General features: G+C 41.4%; 3 protein-coding genes across 7 annotated transcripts in view; 1 reads left to right on the top strand and 2 right to left on the bottom strand.

Annotated features, from left to right (window-relative positions):
- Window positions 1-1,004: 1,004 nt before the first annotated feature.
- On the top strand, window positions 1,005-10,318 carry copg2 (COPI coat complex subunit gamma 2). Its single transcript, XM_068721196.1, has 24 exons — window positions 1,005-1,119; window positions 1,699-1,751; window positions 1,872-1,952; window positions 2,043-2,114; window positions 2,244-2,323; window positions 2,592-2,667; window positions 2,793-2,885; window positions 3,182-3,268; window positions 3,405-3,562; window positions 3,752-3,885; window positions 3,980-4,047; window positions 4,232-4,420; window positions 4,686-4,781; window positions 5,117-5,360; window positions 5,564-5,639; window positions 5,742-5,845; window positions 6,018-6,143; window positions 6,942-7,010; window positions 7,142-7,323; window positions 7,548-7,677; window positions 8,183-8,280; window positions 8,452-8,590; window positions 8,858-8,956; window positions 9,582-10,318. Exons 1-24 carry the CDS (start codon window positions 1,083-1,085, stop codon window positions 9,710-9,712), a joined length of 2,622 nt encoding a protein of 873 aa, XP_068577297.1. The 5' UTR covers window positions 1,005-1,082; the 3' UTR covers window positions 9,713-10,318.
- Window positions 10,319-10,337: 19 nt separating this feature from the next.
- Window positions 10,338-14,881, bottom strand: mest (mesoderm specific transcript). 2 transcript variants are annotated; one of them, XM_068721195.1, is made up of 13 exons: window positions 14,601-14,881; window positions 14,081-14,270; window positions 13,797-13,876; window positions 13,623-13,700; window positions 13,358-13,494; window positions 13,200-13,258; window positions 13,086-13,126; window positions 12,887-12,957; window positions 12,682-12,783; window positions 12,472-12,548; window positions 11,851-11,914; window positions 11,145-11,242; window positions 10,895-10,984 (listed from the first exon to the last, which is right to left on the bottom strand). In XM_068721195.1, exons 2-12 carry the CDS (start codon window positions 14,232-14,234, stop codon window positions 11,194-11,196), a joined length of 912 nt encoding a protein of 303 aa, XP_068577296.1. In that variant the 5' UTR covers window positions 14,235-14,270; window positions 14,601-14,881; the 3' UTR covers window positions 10,895-10,984; window positions 11,145-11,193. The 2 variants fall into 2 exon arrangements, with proteins under 2 accessions (XP_068577295.1, XP_068577296.1); XM_068721194.1 differs by lacking the exon at window positions 11,145-11,242 and having other exon boundaries at window positions 10,338-10,984; window positions 14,601-14,879.
- Window positions 14,882-17,540: 2,659 nt separating this feature from the next.
- The window catches only part of atp2b1a (ATPase plasma membrane Ca2+ transporting 1a), a 33,014-nt gene continuing 23,724 nt past the window's right edge, over window positions 17,541-26,830 (bottom strand). The window contains exons 13-22 of one of the 4 annotated variants that reach the window (XM_068721409.1): window positions 26,163-26,342; window positions 25,990-26,077; window positions 25,794-25,900; window positions 25,483-25,674; window positions 25,067-25,280; window positions 24,745-24,956; window positions 24,463-24,570; window positions 23,477-23,665; window positions 22,801-22,890; window positions 17,541-20,078 (exon numbers count right to left, since the gene is read on the bottom strand). In XM_068721409.1, the coding sequence (XP_068577510.1) occupies window positions 19,677-20,078; window positions 22,801-22,890; window positions 23,477-23,665; window positions 24,463-24,570; window positions 24,745-24,956; window positions 25,067-25,280; window positions 25,483-25,674; window positions 25,794-25,900; window positions 25,990-26,077; window positions 26,163-26,342 (1,782 nt within the window). In that variant the 3' untranslated portion in view covers window positions 17,541-19,676. Of the gene's footprint in view, window positions 20,079-22,705; window positions 22,891-23,476; window positions 23,666-24,462; window positions 24,571-24,744; window positions 24,957-25,066; window positions 25,281-25,482; window positions 25,675-25,793; window positions 25,901-25,989; window positions 26,078-26,162; window positions 26,343-26,830 lie in introns of all 4 variants that reach the window. The other 3 variants (XM_068721412.1, XM_068721413.1, XM_068721411.1) reach the window with 3 other exon arrangements.

Below are 26,830 nucleotides of genomic sequence, written 5' to 3'. Positions count from 1 at the left end.
ATACAATATTCCTCTATATAATTCCTCTACTACCGTAAAGTCTAATATTAAAGCCTGAATGATATATCACAATGTATAAGCCTTACAAAAATATAAGCCTATCATATATATATATATATATATATATATATATATATATATATATATATATTGTGTATGATAGTTAAAATATCATACAAGACTTAAAAATCTCACATATCAACTGTCAATGGATGAGAAGTTTGTGGTCATGTCGGAGACAAGACACACTACTATGTCGACATCTTGTGGCCATTTGACCTAACAACACACCAGGTTGTGTGTCCGCTCTGCAGGTGTGCATCTGCTGATTCGGTGAATACATTTAAATGTATGTTAGGTCTTCTTACTTCGCATGTCAATAATGTCCTCATCAGGCAAAGTGGGAAACAGCTCTGGGACCCCAAACAATCAGGGGTCCGAAGGCTCCAGGTTCACTCTGGCTTTTAGAGGACTTGCAAATTAATTTTGGCCCCATGACGACAAACAAAACCAACTTGGGACAGGTTTCAGCACAGCAGTAGTGGTTTGTTTCTAAAGATTTTATTTTTTAAATCAATGAGGCTTACATGCTTTGTCCAATATGTCCTCTGTACCTGGTTGGTATTTAGATGCAACACAATGCACACATATGCAATGCACAGATAGAGGGCATTCAGTGGGAAAGAAAACCTTAAGTCCTTTTTTCTAAATCCTGATAAATTATTTCCTGATACATTCAATGTTTGTATGCTTTTCACTTGCTTTAATTTGCGCTATTGGCTCGACAAAAAACTGCAATATATCAGCCTTTTGATTCAATTTGAATGACTGAATATAATAATGTTTTTTTAATTGTTACCAATCCTAACGAAGGACTAAGTAGAGATTCAATAACTTGTTGTACTGTATTATGTTTCTTGGCTTCGTGTCCCCTAGCAGCAACCCCTGCTGGCCGTGGCGCGGAATGGTTTTGACGTATGTTCTGTTGACGTGGACGCATTAACCGGAAGTGAGTTTTCATTTTGGCTACGTGGAAGTAGCTTCTCTTATGAACAAGGCTGAAGCAGCTTCATACCGACATAATGATTAAAAAGTTTGACAAGAAGGACGAGGAGTCTGGTAAGACTGGAGAGCTACTATTTGTTTTAAATGACAGCGTTTTAAAAATGGAAATAGTGTCTGGACTGACGAGATATTGGACGCTTTGGAAGCTAACGCGGGGCTAGCCTGTTAGCTGACTAGCTAAAGTTACGTTAATACCTGTTCGTTAATCGTTAATACTGCAGGGCAATTTATATTTATTTAACCGGTTATCCAGGTCAAATGTTACCCGATCTGCAGTTGCATTGGAATTTGTAACCGGTTGTGTTTAATGTCACGATAATGCTAACGCCTTACTTAAGCATAGCTTAGCGTTAGCTTTGCAAGCTAGACAGTGTCAACTGGATGTTGTGATGTTATTTATGCTCGACAGAAGAAGTGTCCTCTCCGAACAGGAGCTCAAAATAAAGATGGATGAATCTTGCTGCAGTGGTGCTTTGATTTAAATGAGATCACGTGTTTTAGTTATTGAGCCATCTGTGTTGAATACACGTAGCATAAGCTGGTGACAAAGTCGTTTCCGTGTGTTGGCTTTGAATGACACGTCAAAGAGTTTAGCGTTAACTGATCGTCCGACTCTACTGTTTTGACTTTTAGGAAGTGGTTCGAACCCGTTCCAGCATCTGGAGAAGAGTGCCGTTTTGCAGGAGGTAAAGTCTGCACTTGATATATTGCTTAAAATCTGCACATAAAGAGGACCACAAGAATCAGCTGAAGAAACAACACCCTAACCGCTGACATGACATTAATGTGTCCCTTTTCGTTCTCAGGCGCGTATCTTCAATGAGACCCCTATCAACCCAAGACGATGCCTCCACATTCTCACCAAGATCATCTACCTCCTCAATCAGGTAAGACGTTGTTTGACAAAAATGTGAAGTAGCTTTTTAATGGCATGTGTTTGTCCACTAAGCCTCACTAACATGTCTTTGTTTATTAAGGGAGAGCATTTTGGGACCACAGAGGCCACGGAGGCCTTCTTTGCGATGACCAGGCTCTTTCAGTCCAATGATGTAAGTTATTATTCATTCATTCATTAGTTAATGGGTTAGATACTTCATGTTGTTTAAGATTTAGATTACATTTCAGCTCAAGTCGCATATCATCACACAGTAAGTTTATACTCTTTCTGTTTCACTCAGCAAACCCTGAGAAGGATGTGTTACCTGACCATTAAAGAGATGGCCAACATCTCTGAGGATGTTATTATTGTCACTAGCAGGTTTGTACCGTGACGTTAAATATCTTTTATTATAACCTGTATTCAAATACTGATATTTCTCCCAGTAGTTTATTTGGTGTTGTACTGCAGCTGCTATTATCCAGTATATACAACATTTTGGTTATGTTATGAAATTTTGACCGTTTTTTTTAAAGAGGAGGAGAATAACTCTTTGTAAATGTGTGTTTGTAACTGTTTTAATGTGTTTCATTTTCTTATAAGTCACACTGTCTTTAACAAGTCTTTAACTCCTTGTGGTATTTAACAGCCTGACCAAAGACATGACAGGGAAGGAAGATGTTTACAGAGGACCTGCTATCAGAGCCCTCTGCAGGATTACAGATGTGAGTGCCCCTTCACCTTATTGTCTCTTCTTCACCGTGTCATCTCATGCAAGAAAGAAAATATGCCGAGTATAGTATTTAATTATTATTATTTGTTTGTTATGTTGTCCTCGTCTTTTCCACAGACAACAATGCTGCAGGCCATTGAGAGATACATGAAACAGGCTATTGTTGACAAGGTGCCCAGTGTCTCCAGCTCCGCCCTGGTCTCCTCACTGGTAAAACATGTCACAGTTTCATATTTTACTTACTAAAAGTATGTGTTGTAGTCTGTCATACAATAGCATGTCAAAATAAGTCATAGTATTTATAAAAAAAGTCTTAGTACAGTATGTCAAAAAAAAGTAATATTATAGTGTTTCCAAAACATAAAAATATCATTAAAGAGTGATAGTAAAGTAAACTTTCTAACTTGATCTGGATTACTGATATTTGCTCCGGTGTACTTGATATAAAGTTGTTGATTGTATACCATATGTTTGGTGGGTAATCCTTTGTCTTTGTGCGTGTTCAGCACATGGTGAAGATGAGCTACGATGTGGTGAAGCGTTGGGTGAATGAAGCCCAAGAGGCTGCTTCCAGTGACAACATCATGGTCCAGGTGGGTAATAAGGACATATGAATTCATGGTATTTTGAAGTCATCTATTGTGATTGTGTAGAGGAAAAAAACATGTCCGTTAAAACTTAATGGAGTTCAATTTCACTGCCGTTTCCTGTGTGTGTCCCGTATTCCAGTACCATGCCCTGGGCCTGTTGTATCACCTCAGGAAGAACGACCGTCTTGCTGTCACCAAGATGCTCAACAAGTTCACCAAGTCTGGTCTCAAGTCTCCCTTTGCCTACTGCATGCTCATCAGGATCGCCAGCAAACTGCTGGACGAGACGGAGGGAGGGTGAGTAGACCTTCTGGTGCTCAAGTAGAAACACACAAGGACATCTGGGTACTTGCACGGTAGATTCCCCAGTGATGAATGATCTGTTGTCGTCTACGGTATCGCTTAACACAGGGACTTAATACGCACAAACAGCATGGATTGGTGTTCGGTTTTTTACAGCATTGTATTCTGTCTTCATGTTTTCAGTCACGACAGCCCCTTGTTCGACTTCATTGAGAGCTGCCTGAGGAACAAGAACGAGATGGTGGTGTATGAGGCTGCCTCTGCCATTGTCCATATGCCCAACTGTACTGCTCGGGAGCTGGCCCCTGCTGTGTCTGGTCAGTTGTTTACTCACTCCTAAACTGTCTAGTGGACCGAAAATAGAATGATGCGTTGGTGAGTCTCAATGTGAATGTATTTGTCTTCCTGCAGTGCTGCAGCTCTTCTGCAGCTCTCCCAAAGCAGCCTTGAGATACGCTGCAGTCAGGACCCTCAACAAGGTACAGCTTCACTCTTCATCCCAAAAGTGTTTGTAGATCCTTTTTGACTTCTCAGGTAGATACATAAGGCATGACTGAAGGTGTTTTTTAGTTATTATTCACCTGTCTTGACAAAACACTGTATGATTAAAACCAGACTGTTACACTGAATGAGCTACTCTGACATTTCCTCTGTGTCCACCAGGTGGCCATGAAGCATCCGTCAGCCGTGACTGCGTGCAACTTGGACCTTGAAAACCTGATCACTGACTCCAACCGCAGTATCGCCACACTGGCCATCACCACTCTGCTCAAGACCGGCAGCGAGAGCAGCGTGGACCGACTCATGAAACAGATCTCCTCGTTTGTCTCTGAGATCTCTGACGAGTTCAAGGTCAGACACTGAACCAGGCAGAACTTAAACGTTTAGAGTGGTCCTGTCCTGTGTCTGGATGTTGTATTGGCTGTGTAATGCAATACTTGTTGAACGTTTTTTTTTTTTTTTTTATCACCCAGGATGTTTGATTGATGTTAGATTCTGTGATCTCAAAATATTAATTTCCAATATGAGATTCACTGCTTCGTCTCCCTTTTTAATCCCGTTATTTTTGTTGTATTTTTTGTGTCCTAAATCTGTCGCTGATGCTTGTTTGTTCCAGGTGGTGGTGGTGCAGGCCATCAGTGCTCTGTGCCAGAAGTATCCCAGGAAGCACAGCGTCATGATGAACTTCTTGTCCAACATGCTCAGAGATGATGTAAGTTGATCATTAACAGACAACTGACCTTAACACTTTGGACTTGAGAGCTTTTTTATCAGTGATATCCTTATCCATGAAGAGAAATGCTGTAATCACCTTTTGGCCTTTTGGGAGCTTTCCTGCTTTTCTTTATGTTTTACAAAATATTTAGTTTTCAAAAGATAAATAAGACTGAAATCTGAAAATACAAATAGGTGGATGATTCATTCCACCATACTACATGTGTGGTTCAAGCATATATGTGGCCTGTGTACTATTAGTCAGTCAAAGCCTACAGTGATCGTTGCAGTTGTGTTTAAGACTCGCGGTGAACATGTCTCCTCTCCCTGCAGGGTGGTTTCGAGTACAAGCGGGCCATCGTGGACTGCATCATCAGCATCATTGAGGAGAACCCAGAGAGCAAAGAGACGGGCTTGGCCCACCTGTGTGAGTTCATCGAGGACTGCGAGCACACGGTGCTAGCCACAAAGATCCTGCACCTACTGGGCAAAGAGGGCCCACGCACCCCCCAGCCCTCCAAGTACATCCGCTTCATCTTCAACCGAGTGGTGCTGGAGAGCGAGGCTGTTCGTGCAGGTGAGACAGAGCAGGACACTTGTGAGCCTCAATATGTACCACAGAGTTGAGTTTTGACGACTCCAGAGACTGACTTCTAATGTCCAATGTCTATGTGTCAGATCCTCTCATACTTTGGCAGCACATTTGTCACATCTTGGTTATTAATAGTCACATTATTTTCATGGGGTTTTATAAACATTTGTTTCTTCTTCCACCCTCAGCCGCAGTCAGCGCTTTGGCTAAATTTGGAGCTCAGAATGATGATCTGCTGCCAAGCGTCCTCGTTCTCATGCAGAGGTACTCATTTACTTTCACTCCTTCAATGTAATATATACGATACATTTGCTTTCTAATGAACATGTGATATAGTCTGACTTTAACACGTGTCTGTTCTTATAGGTGCATGATGGACAGTGATGATGAAGTGCGCGACAGAGCTACTTTCTACATGAACGTGCTACAGCAGAAGCAGAAGGCTCTGAATGCTGCTTATATCTTCAACGGTAAACACACACACACACACTCAGGGTACACTGGCTAAATGTGGTTCATAGTGGCTGCTGATGAAAATGTACAAACCATGCGTACTAAGAGAGCAGCTCGAAGGGCAAACACTCTGCAGATGATGTCAGAAATGTTAAAGTTAACGTCTCGTCTTTTGTGTGTTGCTCTCAGGTCTGTCTGTTTCTATCCCTGGACTGGAGAAGTCCCTCCATCAGTACACGTTGGAGCCCTCAGAGAAACCTTTCGACATGAAGAGTGTCCCTCTGGCCACAACTCCTATCACAGAACACAAAACAGGTACAACTACATAGCTATTAATAGTCTGCCCATGGTTTTATACTCCACTGAGAAACTATTACTGTCAAAAATTATATTGTTAATTAGGGCTGCTACTAACGATTATTTTAATAATCGATTAATCTGTCGATTATTTTTTCGATTAATCGATGAATCGGCAGGGAAAAGGCGAGTGAATAAAAACGTGTCTTTAGTCTTGCAAACTATACCACCCCTGCTTTACTACTGTTATTAACGAGCTAACGCTAACTTGTCATGCTTGTCAAGCTGGATAACGAGTAAACAGCAGCACCAGAAGAGCTACTGGAGGGACGTTACGTTCCTCACTTCAAAACGGAACAACAGTAGGATTCTGTAGCGACTAACCTGCTATTGAACTCCCTTCCTCCTCATCAAGGACTCCAACATGTTTACGTTTTAGGTGCTGAATCATCACCGTGGTGCTCACGTGCCGTGCCATGTCGCTTTTGCATATTAACACACCTTTTCGATTTATTTAGTGTGAAATGCTCCCACACCTTGGATGACTTAGGTCGTACTGATTTCTCTGCCTCCGCCGTGTGTTTCAGAACAACGTTACGGGTTTCTCCGACGGTCTTTCCTCTACCTCCGCTCTGCTCTGCGCTCAACTCAACTTTTTTTTTTACACTCAAACATCTCCGCGACTTATTGAGTGGCGTAATAATCGCGCGACACAACGAATCGATAACGAAATTCGTTGCCAACGCTTTTAATAATCGATTTTATCGATTTGTTGTTGCAGCCCTATTGTTAATGTTTTTTTGTTTGTTTTTTCAGATATCGCCCCTGTTGCCACCAGCAAACTGCCAGATAGGTTGGCCCCATCACGCCAGGACATTTATCAAGGTAAGATTGTGAACTGTCTGTCCGTCCTCAGATTCAAGATGACGCAGTTGGACACTGATGTTCACCTTCATACTCCAACCTGATATAATTGTCTTTGTTTTAATCAGTCTTTACTTTTCCTCCATTTACAGAACAACTGGCAGCCATCCCAGAGTTCCAGGGTCTCGGGCCGCTCTTCAAGTCCTCTGAGCAGGTGCAGTTGACGGAGGCTGAGACGGAATATGTGGTGCGCTGCGTCAAACACACCTTCGCCAGGCACATGGTGTTCCAGTTCGACTGCACAAACACCCTGAATGACCAGCTCCTGCAGAAGGTACCGACTGAGCGTTTACTTTTGTTTCATTAACTTGGATTTTTCTGAAGATCCATTTAGATATTTTTCTGATATTATGTAATTTCTTTATTTTGACTATTTATCAGCTTTTGCTGCGAAAAACAAAACAGTCGACACAATATTTGGAATTGTTTGAGGATTTCAGACAGTAGTTGAAACATGGGAATACAATTGAAATGAATGTATCGTGTGATTTGTTTCAGGTCGTAGTGCAGATGGAGCCGTCGGAGTCCTACGAGGTGATGAACTACATCCCAGCTACTAACCTCCCCTACAGTCAGCCTGGTTCCTGCTACACTCTGGTCCGCCTGCCTGAGGACGACCCCACCGCTGGTAGGAACACTGGGACGTTATTGGGCTAATGGGAGCAGTGACAGACTGTCAAAGAAACTGATAGTTCATAACATTTAGATCACAAGTAGGTTAATCAAAGTCATTCAGTAGCCTTGACATACTATACCATGTGGCTGTACACACTACATTGTGACTTTTTCAATGACTGATTTTTGGACTTTTTATTTTTTATTTTTTCATCATGCTATACTATGACTTTATCATTACTTTCTTCGACTTACAATACTGTGACTTTTTGCACATACTATACTATGACTTTTCAATTAAGTTTGTATTCCAGTTTTTGGCATAATCTACTATGACTTTTTTTCAACTTAAAATACTATGATTTTATTATGACTTTTTATAGTAAATACATGTTTTAATTTTTCAACATGTACAAGTTCCTAAAATAAATTTTTGAGTAGCAAATTTAAATCAATACCGAAATATAATTGATTGAATTTAAGAAGATTGTGCTTAGATATATCTTCTCTGTCCCCAGTGTCTTGTACGTTTAGTTGCACGATGAAGTACTTGGTCAAAGACTGCGACCCCAACACAGGAGAGCCTGACGATGACGGTTATGATGACGAATATGTGGTACGTATTCAAAGCACATGCACAAACTTTCAACACAAGGACAATGAGCGTTATTTTTTGCATTGTCATCAATGTAAATTATCTTATTCTTTTGTTTCTTTTTAAAACTGCTATCCTTGTCCTTCCATCTTTCTTGTGTTTCTTGTCCTCCTCTGCCCTGCTCTTCTTTAGCTGGAGGATCTGGAGGTGACGGTCGCAGACCACATCCAGAAGGTTTTGAAACCGAACTTTGGAGCAGCGTGGGAAGAAGTAGGAGATGAATTTGAGAAGGAAGAGACTTTTGCTCTGGCGTCTGTACGAACTTTAGACGGTAAGTCAGAAATTGAGGCTGAAATAATTAATGCACATTAGAAAGTCAAAGGTCAACTTACAAAAGTTTATGTCGTCCAATACATGCAAGTTTGTTTTAGTTGAATATAAATTTCAGCATTCACTAGTAGTTCACACTGTGGACTCATGCGTTCATTACTTTTTATCTGCTTCCAAAGATGTACAAAACATGTTGAGCGTTGTCATTGAGGCTCTATGCAGTAACTGAGACCCAGTGTGTTATTGACTCATCTGTTTTTTTGTTCAGAGGCAGTGGGTAACATCATCAGCTTCCTGGGAATGCTGCCATGCGAGCGCTCTGACAAAGTCCCCGAAAACAAAAACTCACATGTCCTCTTCCTCGCTGGTGGGTGTTGAATGTCAGGATGGTTTTGGTCACTGTTTGGTCTTTAAAAAAAAGAAAAATTCTGTTCAAGTTGCTTATTTAAAAATGTTATATTAGCTTGTATGCGAGATAAAGTTGTCTTTCATGCAACTTCAAGATGTTTTTAGACATCAAATGCCAGAACTACAAGTAGCAGATAGAATTAAGATTTTAGTGAATTCCCAATGTTAAAGAATGTCATAGTATGTCGAAAAAAAATCATGAAAAGTCATAGTATAGTATGTCGAAAAAAGTCAACAGTCATAGTATAGCATGTCGAAAAAAGTCATAAAGAGTCATAGTATAGCATGTCGAAAAGAGTCATAGTATAGCATGTCGAAAAAAGTCATAAAGAGTCATAGTATAGCATGTCGAAAAGAGTCATAGTATAGCATGTCGAAACAAGTCGTAAAAAAAGGTCATAGTATAGTATGCCGAAAGAAGTAGTTAAACAAAGTCATTGTATATTATGTCGAAACAAATCATAAAATCATAGTATAGTATGTCGAAAAAAATGTCATACCTAAATTGAAATGCCAGGTGAATCAAGGTTCTGACAGGTGTGATTTGATTGCCTTCTGACAGTTCTCCCTCCCTCTCTTCTCAGGTGTGTTCCGGGGAGGTCACGATGTGTTGGTTCGTGCTCGCCTGGCACTGGCTGACGGCGTCACCATGCAGGTGACAGTTCGCAGTGGTGAAGAGACGGTCGTCGACGTCATCCTGGCCTCGGTGGGCTAAAACCCCTACGGTGTCGCTTCCTGTCAACGAACCACAGGACCTTTCATCTCTGCACGACAAACTCTCTGAGACATCACTTACTTGTTTTACACAGCTCTAAAAGTAAAATATATAATGATATTGTGTTTATTATGCTGACACCATTCAACATAAATGTTTTATTACTTCTAGAAAGTCAATCTAGAACTCTTTCTTTATACTGTCTGCTGGTCCTCATGTTTTCTTTGCAGTAAGAATATTCTTCTGTCAAATCTTCAATAAATTCTGACTGTCAAAATACATCAAGTTTCACTCACTCATGACGAAAAAACATAGTATGTCGAAAAAATTATAAAAAGTCATAGTATAGCATGTCGAAAAAAGTCATAGTATAGCATGTCAAAAAGTCATAGTATAGCATGTCGAAAGAAGTCATAGTATAGCATGTCGATAAGTCATAGTATAGCATGTCGAAAAAATCATAAAGTCACAGTATAGCATGTCGAAAAAAGTCACAGTATAGCATGTCGAAAAAATCATAGTCATAGTTTAGTATGTTGAATGTTTTCTTTGCAGTAAGAATATTCTTTTGTCAAATCTTCAATAAATTCTGACTGTCAAAATACATCAAGTTTCACTCAGACACTTTTTTTTATTTTACAAAACTAGTTTTATTTAAAGAAAAGCTGACATTTAGGCATTTCATTGACATCAAGAAAAATGTAGAAAATCATTAAGAAAAAAATTCACTCAGAATGCAGCTGTGGAGGGAATCAAAACGATGTCCCACAGATATGTTCAATAATCACACAACCCAACAGAACTTTCAGTATCATGCTGAAAGATGATCCATAAATTAACACTGTCACCATCAGATTAGTAATTCACTTGCATTTAGTACAATTATTCATGTTTCTAGCTCACATTGGATGTTTTCCATGGTATTAATTGACAATTTAGGAATTGATGCTGTCAATTAGCCCATCACTGGTGATTAAATCTGATGCAAAAGTCACAGCTTAGTGACAGCATAACTCCTGCTTAAAATCATTAGGAAAGGTCTTGGCGTCACATGTGACCTTTTATCACTATGAATAAGTGCTGAAAAAGTACCAAACAGCGTGTTAAGAGTATGAATTAATTCACGAACAGGGGGTGTCGCATTTGGTACCCTCTCAGAAAGAGTGAATAAAATTGAAATATGCATTGAGGAAGCCGGTGGGATCTTCCAGCTGAGGATAGTGACTGATGTGTTCATCCAAAATGGTGATCGTCGACCTCTGGACCAGATGGCTGCAGGAACAAGATACATAAAACATAAAGATAAACGAGATTATTGCAAACAAATACACAAGGATGTTAGTTTGAATCCCAGCAGGAACCATTCTTTTCAGTTTGTCCTCTTGAATGCAGCATTTACAACAATAAACTGAACTATCAATTCTATCTTTACCATGGTGTAGTAGTTACAGCTCAGACTCAACAGTCCAAAGGTTGTTGGTTCAATTCCAGCTCTCTGTTTTTCCTGTTTGTCCTCTTGATTGAAAACTGCTGCATTCATGAGAACAAACAGACACAATAAGATAATCTTCAATGTGGTGTAGTGGAAACGTAAATGCTACATAGCACTAAAGGTTCTTGGTTCAAATCCAGCCTGGAGTAACTTCAGTTTGTCCTCTTGAATGCTTCCTGTTCTATTTAGGAGAAAAACCCAGTAGTAATTCATAAGCGAAAGATGGCTGAGCAGAGAAGCGTGTGCCTCTCAAGAGTGCAGGTTCAACACTGAGTTAGGCCTCTGAGGAAAGACTCAGAAACAGACGAGATTCCCAAATGAGCAGAAACGAATGAAATGAAAGAGATTCCAAAATGAACTTGATAAATGTGACCTAACGCCCCCGGAAAGAATAGATAGAGATTCCACAGTAAGCCCTGGTACACGGTGCAACAGGTGACCTGAAACCTGCTGGTAGACAACACAAGAAATGAGATTCCCTACAGTGTTGTTGTTGGGTTTTTTTAAAGTGTCAATTTTGTAAGATTCAGATCTTCCTCAAGTAAGAGATTATCTGAAAAGATACATTTTTCCCTGCAGTTTGTGATATGAGAGTACTTCCGATAATCTGAATGGGGCTAAAGAATAAGAGGCGGGGGGCACTCACTGGTAAAGACGGATGAACTGAGGATGAGGGTTGACAGGGTCCAGGGGTCCATAGATCATGTGCACTGAAAGACAAAGAGGGGCGTGAGAGGCTCACAGAGGAAAAGATGGAGGGAGGAACACTGAGGAATGGAGGAGTGATACAAAAGGGAGAACAGACTGTCTGGACAGATCAGTTGTTGGTGCAGATATGCACTGATATACTGCAGGATGATGCATTGTTTTCTTAACCACCCTCCACATTTACTCACTGACACAATAATTCAGAAGAATTGGCTCAGAGACCCTGGCTAATAGCTTTTAGCTGCATCTGACATGAGGTCTCTCTTTCTCACTCACTCACACACACACACACACACACACACACACACACACACACACACACACACACACACACACACACACACACACACACACACACACACACACACACACACGTCCTGAGCGCGGGATCACAGATGGACAACGAGGCTTCTCTTTGTAGGCTAAGCAGCTTAAAATCAGCGGCTCTCTGGCCGAGGCTGCTGGGTTAATACACCTTAAGGGAGTGTTTGGCCTACACGAAAGAGCTTCCACCCTCTGATTTATCAACAAACATGCCACGATGACACAGTGAACTCACGTGGGACGATGGTGGAAGTGAGGGTGCCCACCCACCGCTCTCTGTGATTTGATCTCTGGTTGATGAACTGCAGAATACTGAGAGAGACAAAGACAAAACGAGTAAACAAAGATGAAGAGCAACAAAGATAATTAAGGCCATTTGAATACAAAGCAACCACACACACACACACACACACACACACACACACACACACACACACACACACACCTGTCTAACACTAAGTTGCCATCGTTGTAGCGTAAACCTGTCCACATGTCCCAGAACTCAGCGTCTGTGGGCTGTGTGTACGGACCGAACACATCTCCGATCCTACCAGTCAACAGAAAACAAAACAATATATTTATGCACTTACATATTGGTACACACACACATTTCAATCTCCCAATTTGAAACAAAACTGTGGTTCTCTTACACTTTTTGGAAGATCTTATAGTTGGTGAGACGCGTCAGAAATGCAGCCACAATAGTAGAGTCCTTCAGAAGCTTTTGGAGGCAAAACAAAAAGGTCACAGTGAGAACTTTGACAGCCAATCAACCACATTTTACTTTTTAAAATATAACAAATTCCACATGAGTCGAAAAGCAGGATGAAGAAAACAAAGGTGTCTCACCGTCTGCACCAAACGTGGGTAATGTGTTTCTGGGAATAATCCTGTTGGAAATAAAAGAGTCAGCACTGACCTGCAATCTACAACATGACCCGAAAACAATAGGAGGCACTGTACCTCCATTGGAAAGACACAGGCTGTTGAAGATCAGGTGACCTGTGCGGTTTTGGTCACTTCTGTTTGGGAGAAAAAGAAAAAACAACTAACAGTGGTTAGCAATTCTTTATTTATACTCTATTTTTGACATTTGCATGAATATAGTGGCACACACATACCTGTAGAGCAACTCCAGGGCCACAGTGTCTCCATAGTCATGGGACACCAGATTCACTCGCTGGTTGCTCAGACCCAAGTGAGCCACCAGGGCCTCCACCACACTGGCCTGCTCGAAGATGGAGTAGCTGTGGGGTCGCTGGGATGGAAAAACATGTGTTAAGAGGAGTAACAGAGCATCATGCAGGAAGCATTAGAATCTTTTTTTTTTTTTAGAGTGTTTATCTATAAAACAAAGACATTTACACTGGCACAAAATTAACTCACTGGCTTGTCACTGAAGCCAAAACCCAGGAAGTCCAGTGCAATGACTCGATGGAAGCGCTGAATGAGAGGCTCCCAGATCTGTATAGAAACAACAACAGAAAACTTGTCACATAAAGAAGTTTTTTTGTTTTTTGAATGGTGCTTAGCTGTGTACTGAGCGTGTGCAGTGGGTACCTTGTTCCAGTCGAAGCTGGACGTAGGGAAGCCGTGGAGCAGAATGATGACATCAGAGCTTCCCAAAGCACCATAGGAATCTGGTTTGAAGAGTAAAGAGAAGCGCATGTATGATAAGCACATGTGTGTCACTGTACTGTACTTCTGTCATGTTGTTGCACTCCCTGTTTGACTATTGTCAGCCCTAGTCTCAGTTGACTACCATTACCAGACTCTTGACGACCCATGAATGTAATTTAAGCAATACCAATGTGCATGGAGGCCACTTCAAATCCCCCTCTTACCTCTGTAGAAAATGTCCCTGCCTCTGAAGTGAAACACCTCCCCGGCGCTGTGCCACTTCTGCAGGGAAGGTGACAGTTGAGGGGGCGGGATGTGAAGGTAGACGGCCACCAGCGGGATGCAGATCAAACCCACGTGAACCCACCACTCTCTCATCTTGAGCTCAGGGGTGATGGAGTCTCATTCCTGCCTCTGAGAGATGGGGTTCACGAGCAACAACAGAAGACAAAAGCAACAGTATAGTAAGTGGAGGCGTAATCAGGAGTGATGCTGCCTCCAAACCTGCATTGTTGACAGTGACACATTAATATACAGCATGATAATGTGATGTGCATCTGTGTGGGCTGATTAAGCATTCAACGATGCAGTAAGTTTAGCTAAAAACTGAGCGATTTAAGGAGAACATCGAATAACGTCCAACTTACGAGAGCCAAACACAGCTTTAATACTCCATTAAACTGGCTCTACTGCAGGTTGTGTTTGTTTTAAGAGGCTGACACTGTAGAAGACTGCAGCACTTACAGAAATGTCGCGACTTGTGGTTAGCAGACCTTCGCCCAGTGTTTAGAGTCCATTGCTGCAGAAGGAATACATGCAGAGCGGAAAGGAACGACAGTTTGCGACAAGGAGGAAGAGCACGGACGTCTCACTCGGTTGCAACTTCCGGGTCCCACACGCGTTTATACAATTTGATCAGCGATAAAGACGTCAAGTTATAATTGTCGCCAGAATGAGAAATCCCAGCAGCGTACCTAGTTGAGGTCTTTTACACCCGTCAAGAAGCCAAGACTGAGCGACTCACCCCAACAATACACACTCTTTGTTAAAAGAGCTACAAGCGGAGTCCACTGCTCTCTGCTGGTGTGGATGTGAAACGACATGTAATGTTATTATATTGTACATTTTATCTAGAGCTGAAATTTAAAGTCGATTAATGAAAATGTACAAGATTTTCAAGATTTTTGATAATCTATTAATTGTTGAAGTAATTCTATAACTGCTTTTATTGTTATCCATATTATTTTTTCGGTATGAGTACATTGAGAAAAATGCAAATGCATGCTATAGTATGACTTCATTATGACTTTTTTCCATTTCGACATAAAATTCTATTACTTTTTTCAATATACTATTTCATTACTTTTTCATGACTGTTTTCGACATGCTATACTATGACTTTTTTCGACATACTATACTATGCCTTTTCTAACATAATGTTGTACGACTTTTTATACGACATAACATATGCTAAAAACTGTTTTTGACATACTATATCATGACTTTACTTACAGCTCAGGAAGTACTCACCCACACCTGGAGCTGCCAATATACCTCTGGACAGCAACAGCCCAGTCTGTCCTCTGCACGTCCATCACTGTGTGGTTTGGATCGGCCTCCAAGCAGGAAAGACTACACAAGCTTTTTCAGCTTCCCCCCACTGGGAGGCGCTACAGATACGCCAAAACAACTATGATGAACTGATAAATCAGTTTACAACGTAACAAAAGCTTCACTTGTATATAGATGTTTTATTTCTTATTTCATTGTTGGTTATTGGTGCTTTTTATATACCTATAGTATTCCGTTTTTACTACTTATGTACATAACAGTACTGTCAATTCTCTACCTTTATCTGTCTAGCTTTGTTGTCCCTAGCTGCTATTTCTATTTCTGCATATGTGCTTTGAGAGGGACACAAATAACCAGAGTCAAATTCCTTGCATGTGCATGCATACTTGGCCATTCTTGATTGGTCCTTAACATGCCTCTACTAAAACCGCTCAACTTTGCTCTGCTTCACTTTATTGGCATCAGTCTCTGTAATGCTCAGATGTTGTGATATGGTTTGCTAGAGGTCTTGGGCTGAAACTGCATCGATCCAAAGGGTTATTCACTCTTGGTGTGTACAATTTTGTTAGGGGGAAATAAAATATTTCATTCATGCTGCGTCCCATATTTATTGACCCTGACCCAGTAACATATACAGTATATGGATGGCAGAAATCTCACAAGTTTTATTTTTAGTAAGATACCAAGATTATTCAAATAGACATCTTAGTTGCAGAGATGCATGTCATATTCGAGCAGGGGCCTGCGTCAGAGGTCTAGGGGAAAGTACATTTCTTATTCACTCTTGAACAAACATTTAAGAGATGTGGGGACGTAAATAAAAATAAAAAAAGCATGTTATGGTCAATAATTGTGCAAAAGAAATTAATTAAATGCCTTTCAGAGACTTTGAAATACACATTTTTCCCTATATGTTGGAGGAGATAACCCAGGATAGATTTGATATAAACATGCATTTCCAGTTCACCTGCTTCACCTCTGCACAGAGACAGAAAGAAACTGGGCCAAACACTCCCTACAAGAGCTGCATTGTGCAATATTCACTGCCAACCTGCACCAGTGTCCAGCTATCCCTTCATCTGAATCTAACAAAAAGCTCTAACTTCATCATTTAGAATGACAAGATACTGCTACAGCTGTAACATGTATTTGCTTAAGTGGGCTATTCAGAGAATGTGAGTTTTTAGTACATTTAACAATGGTTTGGCTTCTCTGTTGCATAGCTATAATCTAATGGTTATAATACATTTGGAAATTGTGCAGTTATGCAGAAAAGCAGCTTTTTCTGCGAGAGGTTTGCTTGCCTTCACTGCAGAAAGTAAGGGTCCTCATTTGAATATATAACTCCATTCCAATAAATACTGCATGGTAAATGAAAAACATAGCCCTGCAGTTAGGCTAAATACATTTTTTATTTTTAAAAACCATACACATTACTCGACAAGTTTCAAATGTAAATCCAATCACGATATCCATTTAAAATGCTCAAGATAAACAGACATGAAGTACTTTTATTTCCAAATGTTAAAAGATAAAAAAATAATAATCCATAAAACAGATGGAAAAACATTCTTTCCCATTACAGGAAGAAGCTACAGAACAAACTCCTCATATGGATTCCGCTCGTCTTTTCAATTTCTCACTTTGTATGCAATCCTAGCTGCTATTTTGTCATCTGTAAAACAAAGCATTTCCTCAGAGGACATTGTGATTTAACAACTCGAACTCCTTCCCCTGTCCACGGCTCTAAAGGTGAAGATGGCCAGAAGGCTGCAGGAATAATGTGCAGCCTGCTGCCCAAGTCATCCTGTATGGTTGACAAGCACCATCCCAAACATTTAATTAAGTGTGGTAATATACAAACTAACAGAGGCTTGTTCTCTTTCACACCATTTGCACCCTGAGATGAATAGTCCAGAACACACATTTTAGTGGCCAAAACCCTCCCCATATAACGTGATTGGTGTCAAATCATCCAAAATCGGTTTCGTACGATGAAAGGTATTATCAGTATTGTCATAAAAATACAAAGGTACACTTTTTATTATGATTTGTATCAAAATTATTTTCCCCCAAGGAACGCTATGAAATAAAGTACCCTGTGCAGATAGATACCAGTGTATGCCTAGACTTTATTCTTGAAAAATGTCCAATTCTTTAGCGTTTCCAGTACATCAGGTGTCAAAAATATTTTACAAACAAATCAAATGCAGCAACATTTATCCATGGTGAAAGGAGTCTTATGGACAGGGTTGGAAAAAAAAAAGAAGCCTATTTTCCCCCATGTTTTTTAAAATGCCAACAAACTAGAACTTGGAGTAAAATTAAGTATTCCCTAAGGCATGATCTTAAAAGATTTAATTAAATATGAAAATAATTCACTTGCTTTTTTTGACCAAGACAATAATTCACTATCTAAATACACAAAGTCTGAAGTTAAAAGGTTCTTTCTTTTTAGATTCCTTTTTAAATTAAATACTTTTTCTATGCCTGAGTAAACAAATGTCAATATTGTACAATGGCAGGGGGGATAACATTTTGCTGAGAGAAACAAAAACAAATTAAATGCACCAATTAAAAAAAAAAAAAAAGACGACCAGGGTCCATATTTATCAAGCATCCAGAGAGAGAAACTCTTTCACAACTGGCCCAGAGGGATTAGAACGAGGCTCATTTGGTCCTACGTTTAGCTGTAGGAGGAACAGTGTTTAATCTGTGAGGAGTTACCTGCAGGTGGAGCATGGACAAAGCATTGCCTAAATTGTTATTGTAGCCAAGGCACATTCATGTTGAGTCTATATAAACTTCTCATTGAAAAATAAATAGGTGCACTGGCTGACTAAGCGTTACTTTCAACTCAAATGGTCGTAATAAAAAAAAGAAGAAAAAAAAAGGTGACAAACTTTAAGTCATTTTAGTGTTTTTATGAGCTTTGGCAAAAACAAATTGTAAGCGTTAACATGCATAAAGTACTGATACACTCATGAGTGTTCCCTGCATCAAATAATCTCCATCAGCCTCTTTTGAATGTGACTAATAACTACTACAAGACGATATTTTAATTTTACGTTACAAAGTGTTGTAAAACCACAAAAATCTACTTCTATTTCCTGCTGAAAGCGACTGTAGGAGGCTTCATGAGGACCACACGGCCGACTCCGAGGTAAGACTTTGTTTCAGCTTGATTCTAGGTGTCAGTCTGTGATGCTTGCTAAATACGGGCCCAGAACTAGGTCTCAACTCCCTTTAATTAGTGAACCTTTCAACATGTGGAAATCCTTGAACACAACATAAAGAATGAAAAGAGAATCCAGAACTCCAGAAGGTTTTTGTGCACGTGAAAACTATCGAAGAAATGGAAGAAGTAAATATTCATAGCAATGTTAGTGGACAGAGGTCCTACTTGTCTTCCCCGTCCCATCTCCTGTGAAAACCCCTCACCTGCTGGACCTCTTTTCTATACAAGCCTTAGTGTTTATCGGTTTGGCTAGAAGGTTCTACATTTATCTACAAATATATAACAAATAAAACTTGCAGGCAAAAATAGTTAAGTTTCAATAGAAACACCCTTTTCTCCTGAAAATACAGCAGTATCTGAAATAATCCTCATTCATTTTTTTATTCTGTCCCAGTTTTCTGCATCATACATCAGGAAGCTCTTTTGCCTACAAACTGAAAAAAAGTATCTACAAACTTTGTAAACAGACCTGCTTTTTCCAAAAACATAAATAACTCAAAATATTAACAGCCAATGGAGCAGAAATAAGTTTTGAATGAGCAAGGGCCAAAGAGATAAATATACAACACCATTCAGATAAAAGAGAAGCAAAAGGTTCTTTCAGAATTCTTACAGATGATCTTCAAGCCAGGAGGAGGACCTCCCCATCTCAATTAAAATAATAATAATATTAATAGAATAATAAAAACAGGTCACTTTCAATCTGAGTTTAAATTCACCCCTTGTTTACTGAGAAAAACAAAAGTTACCAAGGAGGGAGGGGTGGAGACAGAGGCCTTGTGTTGCAACGGGGTTTGAATAAGAACCAAAAAGAAAAGAAGACCAAAGCATCCACACCAAGCCGTACATTCCTCTGAATGTTTGCTGTTCTTTTAGTCCAGCCCAAGCCAAGCTCACCAGACTCCGCTCTCCTTCTAGCCCTCCGTCTCTCTTATCCAAGTGTTCCTTCGCTTTGTTTGAGTTGAGCTCCTTGGTGGCGGGTAGAAAAGTGGGGGTCGTGTGGGGTCAGATCAAAGGGAGGTCTCCAGGCTGTGTAGGGGGCTCCCCGGGGCCGAGGGGGTTCCTGATTTGGGGCCCTCTGGGAGGAGGTGGTTGCTGCTCTCCACAGCATTATTGTTCTGGTTGGGGGAGGGAGAGACGGGCGTGGGGGAGGGAGAGATGGGCGTGGTGGGGGCGACGGTGGTGGTGGGTGAAGGCGGCGTGGGCGTGGCGTTGCGGGGACTGGCGGAGTTGCGCTTGGTGGGAGCGTCGTCCTCTGCGTCGGTGTCATCTATGAGGGGAATATGGGGCTCAGAGTCCTCTATCCGAAATTCAGGGTGGGTCATGAAGTTGTGGATTGATGATCGCGACTCAGGCTTCTCCAGCCCCTCATAGAGGGAGATGGAGCTGCGGAATGCATTCACCACCCGGATCTGGAGGGAGGGAGAAGGGACAGGGCGCAGAGTTTTAGTCACATTCAGCCATGACACGTGTGCGTTTTGAATTTCAACACCTGGATAACAACAGCGATAACAAACGAGGGCGCAGGTTTTATTGGGTCAATAATAGGTGAGTTTTAGGGGCAAAAATCTGTGACAGGGATAACTCTTGTGCAGGTGTGCAGTTTTGTCAAGTTGCAATACCAATTAACTATGTCATATATATATATATATATATATATATATATATATATATATATTTTGTCTGGACTATGTTATCCTCGAAACCACCTGAAAGTTCATAGTGTCAAAAAGGTGTCAAAAGGAGAAGCAGATATTCTTCAGTTAAATTTATTTCAGTTGAACTTGTTTCTCTAATTCATCCTGTGCTGCCAAGATATTTATTCTAGAGTACTAAATATATAGAAATCGAAATCTAGAAACGTCAACGTATGACGCATGAGCTAGTTGAGCCATAAAAAGACTTCAGGTAGCCGTAGTGTGTGACTGTTTCAGAGAAATAGAAAACTGGAGTTGCATCCGGTGGAGACAAACCTGATACTTGTCTTTGTGCTTGGCGAGAAACTATTCTTAACATTCATGTAGTAAATCAGCCAATGTCTTGGGAAAGGTACAAACCAGTGTCAACCCAATGCAATATAGGTTTTCTTTTTTGTGAGTACAGTAGTAGTATGTCACAAAACACGTGGTAGAGGCCTGTGTCTGATTAATCAAAATGCAAAAGGAAACTGAGACAAGAGGAAAGCTGTTCTTTAGACAAGAAAACATCCAAAGAGAAAAGAAAAACAGGACAGAGGCTCGACACAAGAGTTTACTTTTGTTGGACATGCTCAGGAAAAAGTGAGGAGAGAGAAAGACATGACAGGAAGAGACAGAAAGAAAGAACAAAAGAAAGAGAGAGAGATAAAGAGCGAGAGCGAGAGCGAGAGAGAGAGAGAGAGAGAGAGAGAGAGAGAGAGAGAGAGAGAGAGAGAGAGAGAGAGAGAGAGAGAGAGAAAGACAGAAAGAAAGACAGAAAGAAAGAAAGAAAGAAAGAAAGAAAGAAAGAAAGAAAGAAAGAAAGAGAGAGAGAGAGAGAGAGAGAGAGAAAGGAGAAAGAAAGGGATGGTCAGTTACAGCTTATGTTTGTGGAGTAAAAACAAAAAAAGCTGCGGCAGCCAAGCATGTCTACAAGCTGGTATACATGTCAAAAACAGCACAAAGAGAAAAAACTCACAAACGAGACCAGAGACTTTGAACCCATGCAGAGCGTGGCGCTACCTTGTGTTCAATGGTAGTAAACCTTTGAGTATAGCCCATGACACATTTCACAGAATCTAAAGAAGAATATGTGGGGAGTCAGTGGTATTCATTTTCAGGCAAAACATTGCCAGGTGGACACATTCTGCCAACAAACAGTATTCACAGAGAAAAACACTTTTCCGACTCTTCTTAAAAGCAACCTGAAAGGAAAAGTTGAGAGTTTAGAAGCAAAGCACCCGTCAGGGCAAAGAGATTCCCAAGGAGTCCCACCTGAGACAGAGACCTAAACATTACTGCAGCATTGCATCATTTCTTCAATATGCCAGGGGAAAAAAACAACATTAGATCTGCTGTAAATGTGTCTGGGAAAGTCCCACATGTTTACATTCAAGAGCACAGTCATTTATTCCATTAAGCTCTTTTCGTGACATCTGTTAAACATTTAAAATCCCTTGCTGGTCAGATGGTCTGCCTGGGAAGATCTGAAAGAGAAAAAGAGTCAACAGCCACACAGCTCTTGTAAGGGCACAGGAGGAAGGCCTTTGGAAATAACATCATCAAATGATCTGTGTCCGCCCTCGACGTAGTGATCTTCTACGCTGAATGGACGACTGGCACGAAGGCCGTCAGACCTTTTAAAAAAACTATGCACAGCCTTGCATCCAAACACACCAACAAACTGCAGCTGCTCATCTTACGGGTTCTTTTGGAGGCTATCCCTTGCCACCCCCTTCTCTTCACACACTCTCTTCTTCCACAACAAACTCCCAGAAACAGCCACAGCTAGGAGGAGATAAGGTCATTGATCCATTGTTCCACAGACATCCACTCTGATGCATTTTCTCACAGAGGTCCGTGTCATGGTTTTGTCTTTATCGTTTTAGGCCGTGATCATGGGCATATACTCAAAACATTTACCCGACTAGAGAGCTGCGACACAGACCCATGGGTGCTACAGGGGGCACAGAGCAGACTGAGGCAGCTGCAGACAAACCTGGTTACGGTCAATCCAGAAAATCTTTTTTTTGGCATATAGTAGATAATCCCCCCCCCCCCCCCCCCCCCCAAGATAACAATAAAACCTTTTTTCATTTCTGAGACCGAAGCAGAAGCAGAACAGAAAACATGATGACACAGAGAAAATACCTCGACACTAGAAGCGACCTGGTTACAGGGTACATATATATACACAGCAGTATTATCAAAGCAATATGGAAGATGTATTTTTGGTGGGGGGTTTTTTCTGGAGGGAGACATTAGAAGAGGCATGAGAGAGTAAAAGTGTCAACGAGTGGAGGAGGAAGATGTTAGAAGAACAGAAGAGATAAAAGTCTCATGCACTAGAGGAGAACACGCACTCACACCCCACAGTGGCAGAAGCGGTGTTGGCGGCAGTGGCAGTAGTGGTAGTAGTAGAAAAGGCTACATGTGTAGGGCTAGAAACATTGGTTACATCGTGCTGTTGTTGGCTGGAGTTGGAGGCCTGCCGCCTTAGAGCCCCCTGAAAGGAAGTTCCACTCTGGAACGCACTCACTACATCCATCTGTAAAGAATCAGACAGCATGACAGGAGAAAGCCCAGAGGAAATAAAACAACACAGCCAGAGGAGAGAAAAGAGAAAAAATAAAGAAAAGGCACTAGTACGAAAAAAATGTCACTTGGAAATTGGATTTAGGCATTACAGTTAAAAAGAGAGAGAGAAAAGGGATGTTGGGTTTAAAGGCACTGATCGGAGAGAGCTCTGACCTCACTTTCACTCGTTTCTCTGCAGAATCCTTCCATACTTCCAGCTATAGCCATGCAAATACTATTTGAACATTCGGCTGTTCTATTGTGCTTCCCATCCAATTCACTTGCTTCTCATCAGTACCTTCAAACTACTCGTGTTTTAGCAGATAGTCAGAAATAGGCATAGGAACCTGCTTTAGTTCAGAAGCAGAACAGAAGAAATTAGAGAAAAGGCTTTTGTTTTTAGGGCACAAGCCGTTCTTTAAGAATGCAGAGAGAAAGAATAACACGTCTATTTTAAGCTGGAAGAGCAACAGAGTTAAAGGGTTGTATGGCTTTTGATTCCCTTGGTGTTTGGGTGTCGTGCTCTGTGGTACGCAGAATCGTCTGTAGATTGTTACCTGAGTCTGGATGCGATTGAGGCCTCGGAACCAGAGGATCTGGCCTCGGCGAAGCTCCCGTTCAGCATGGTCAATCTCCTCATTGTCTTCCAGCTCGTCCAGCTCCTCGTCTGGGATTTCCTCTTTCTGGGTGCCGTGGCCTGCTGTTTTCAAGAATTTTAATCGGCTGGTGGGTATCGAAGAGATTACCTGGAAGACATCAGGATTACAGTGAGCAACACTGACTCATCACTTACGTCACACTCCTCAGAATGGCAAAGTGGCATCTCATTACAGCAGAACGAGCCACATTTCTGGGCAGCCAGTGAGCCTGAAATAAGCTGCCCCCCCAAAGCTAGATGTGAGCCAGCCAGTTTGATGCCATTTGGTTTGGTCAGAGGCTCCAAGACCCTCCCACAGAAAAGTTACTGACTTAATAGAGAACTTAACTCAAGACTGAGTTACTAAAAGCTGAGGCAACACAGCCAGTGTCAGTCCTACAACTGTCAGCTTGTTCAATTTATACACACAGGATTTCAACATTCTTGATGAATTGAGGAGTAGACAATGACATATGTGCACTGCTCTGTAGGATAAATGTGGATACTGTACATCAAACATTTATTGTGACTGAATCTTAAGCCTCAATCTCTCATTGTCAGGAATTACAAACAGAAAATGATATGTTATGCACAACAGAACAAAGTGGAATAATAAACTCCACAATAATCAATTCTAAAAGTTGAAAAACAAACATATAATAAAATATGTATATATTAATTTAGTTCAAAAGAAGAAAAAAAAAGAAGCATAGATTCCATGAATGTAAAGGATCTTTGACAAACAAGTTGAGACAGCTAAATTAAAATTTGGAACATACTCTATTGTTACACTTGCCACCATATGTCACCCATTACGCAAACTCCAACACAGGGGGGCACTGTCATACCATATTTTTTGTCTCCGGCCAATTGAAGGTGAAGTTCAGCTGTATAGTCACATCATACCTGTCCCCATAGTAGAGAGCCAAAGCCTAAGAAAGTGCACCATAGCCACTGGTCTATTGTCAGAGCCACGCAGCTGAACGGCTTCCCACCAAACTGCACTATGACGATCTAGAGGGGCAGGAAGAGAGGCGGAATTAATTAGAGACATTTTTTTTTTTTAGATCTAACATTTGCGAGCCGCACGTCTTGTGGGGCCGCTGATCTTTTTTTCCCCATATGAGTCACCAAGCACATTCACACAAACTCTACAAGTTAGCCACAGAACTGTGAATTCTACTTTACCTGGATAATGAAGGTACCAAAGACAATACTACAGAAGATAAGGTTGTTGAAGATGCCTTCAAAGACATTCCTTTCACCATGGATCTTGCGGGCATTGATCTCGTTGAAAAGCTGCATCAGTACAAAGGTATTGAAGACAATGGTGTAGTGTTCAGAAGGCGGGGCGTGGAGGGGTGTATTTCTGCCGCTGTCTATATCAAAAATCTTCTCTCCTACAGGAACAGATGGAAAGAGAATGTGTTCAAATAATCACATGGATTTACACAGGAAACGTACAGTAAGTCCACTGGCTCTGTGTACATGAAGAACTGTAGCTGCTTACCCGCAAAGAGCAGAGTGAAGATGATGATGAGCTGAAACACTCCCTGACCCAAAATGTTCTTCATCATGGTGCGGGAGATGAGAGGCTTGTTGCGGCCATACGGCTTCCTGAGCAGCAGAGCTTCTGTAGGGGGCTCTGTGGCCAGGGCTAGTGAAGCAAAGGTGTCCATGATGAGGTTGACCCATAACATCTGTACTGCCTTCAGTGGAGAGTCCTGGAGGCAGAAAGAGAGAGACAGCGCCGAATTATGTTGAGAAGAGGAGGGAAATAAGGAGGTTTAAAAACAAACATATCACTGTCACACAAATCTCACACACAATGCAAATCATCTATTAGATCTCCAATATTTTGGTCGAGATACAAAGAAAGACACTTAAACAGCTGCACTGACACAAAACAACTCTGTTAGTGCTAACCTGTGTGATGCAGGCTCCTGTAAATGCTACGATGACAGCCACCACATTGACAGTGAGCTGAAACTGAAGGAACTTGGAGATGCTGTCATAGACGTTGCGTCCCCACATGACGGCCTTGACGATGCTGGAGAAATTGTCGTCAGTCAGGATGATGTCAGAGGCCTCCTTGGCTACATCAGTGCCGGCAATACCCTGGAGACAAAAGGAATGATCAACAATCTGACTGCATCTCATCGCAGCATATTCAATAAGTCATCCTTTTCACTAGACCTCTAGTCTAATTAAAGAAAGTAAAAACAGAGAAAACTCACCATGGCAAAGCCAACATCAGCTTTCTTCAAGGCAGGACCGTCATTGGTACCATCTCCTGTCACTGCTACTACTTGTCTTTGTTCTAACACTGTGCTGTCAATTATACCTGGAAAAGTATGACATGAATATTCAAAACGAAACCTTGAAGCCCAAAACAACAAACTAGTTTCTCTAATACCAGAATAACAGAACTACCTTTCACTAAGGTGTGTTTGTCTGTGGGGGAAGAGCGAGCCAGTACTCTTAGTTTGGGCCAAATCTTGTCAATGCGTTCTTGTTCAATCTAGAAACATAAGACAACACTTGAATAGAATCCAAACAGAACACTTTCAACAGTCTCTGATGTGCAGTGTTTCGCCGGGGCCCACCTCTCCTTTTTCATTGCGTATCCTTCGGTTGAACTCTTTGCCCTCGATGCAGAGGAAGTCATCTCCAGGCAGTAGGATGCCACACTTGGTGGCGATGGCTCGCGCCGTGTTGATGTTGTCCCCAGTCACCATGCGCACTGTGATACCAGCACGCTGGCATTTCCTGATGGCGTCTGGGACCTGAAGGAAAGTGAAAACCACAGGCAATTGATTTCAGCATACCAGTCGGGTGTTTGATGCTTGCGCCAAAGTGGAGCCACTCCTCGTGTTTAGAAATGGCTGATGCAGCATCTCCTGTCATTCGATTCTCTTGCTTTACTCAGAAAGCCTTGGTTCCCAACCGTCCAGTGGAGCAAGCTAACCCGTAGTGCTCGTCAGATGGTCAAATAGCTTCGGAAACCCTCTCCCCTCTCCGGATCAGGTATACACGCTTCTGCCTTCAGACATGGACGCACCAAGTGTCGTACAGACTACTCCTTTTCAAGCATAACCTGATCCTTGGGGAGTGGATGCTAGCACAATACCTGGAGCTGATAAAGACAACAGCACAGGCCCAAAATCCAGTCGCACTTTGTGCAGCTGAAAAAGCAATTCCTCCATGTCGAAGCAATTTGCTCCACTATAGGATTTATCTTTAGTGCTAAACTCAACAGTTCTGTTAATGGCAC

The sequence above is a fragment of the Cebidichthys violaceus genome, unplaced genomic scaffold (assembly GCF_023349555.1).
Source record: "Cebidichthys violaceus isolate CVI_PGR_0920_01 unplaced genomic scaffold, fCebVio1.0.p SCAF_27, whole genome shotgun sequence".
Classification (NCBI taxonomy): domain Eukaryota; kingdom Metazoa; phylum Chordata; class Actinopteri; order Perciformes; family Stichaeidae; genus Cebidichthys; species Cebidichthys violaceus.
This window is presented reverse-complemented; position numbering and strand designations above follow the sequence as displayed.

Excerpts from the sequence above, each read along its gene's own strand:
- copg2 (XM_068721196.1), top strand. The coding sequence starts at position 1,083 with ATGATTAAAAAGTTTGACAAGAAGGACGAGGAGTCTG. Across the intron at positions 2,324-2,591 it reads GTTATTATTGTCACTAGCAG|CCTGACCAAAGACATGACAG; the intron begins GTTTGTACCGTG and ends GGTATTTAACAG. Across the intron at positions 7,011-7,141 it reads ACGCCAGGACATTTATCAAG|AACAACTGGCAGCCATCCCA; the intron begins GTAAGATTGTGA and ends CTCCATTTACAG.
- mest (XM_068721194.1), bottom strand. The coding sequence starts at position 14,234 with ATGAGAGAGTGGTGGGTTCACGTGGGTTTGATCTGCATCCCGCTGGTG. Across the intron at positions 13,259-13,357 it reads GCCCTGGAGTTGCTCTACAG|AAGTGACCAAAACCGCACAG; the intron begins GTATGTGTGTGC and ends TCTCCCAAACAG. Across the intron at positions 10,985-11,850 it reads CAGTTCATCCGTCTTTACCA|CCATCTGGTCCAGAGGTCGA; the intron begins GTGAGTGCCCCC and ends TTGTTCCTGCAG.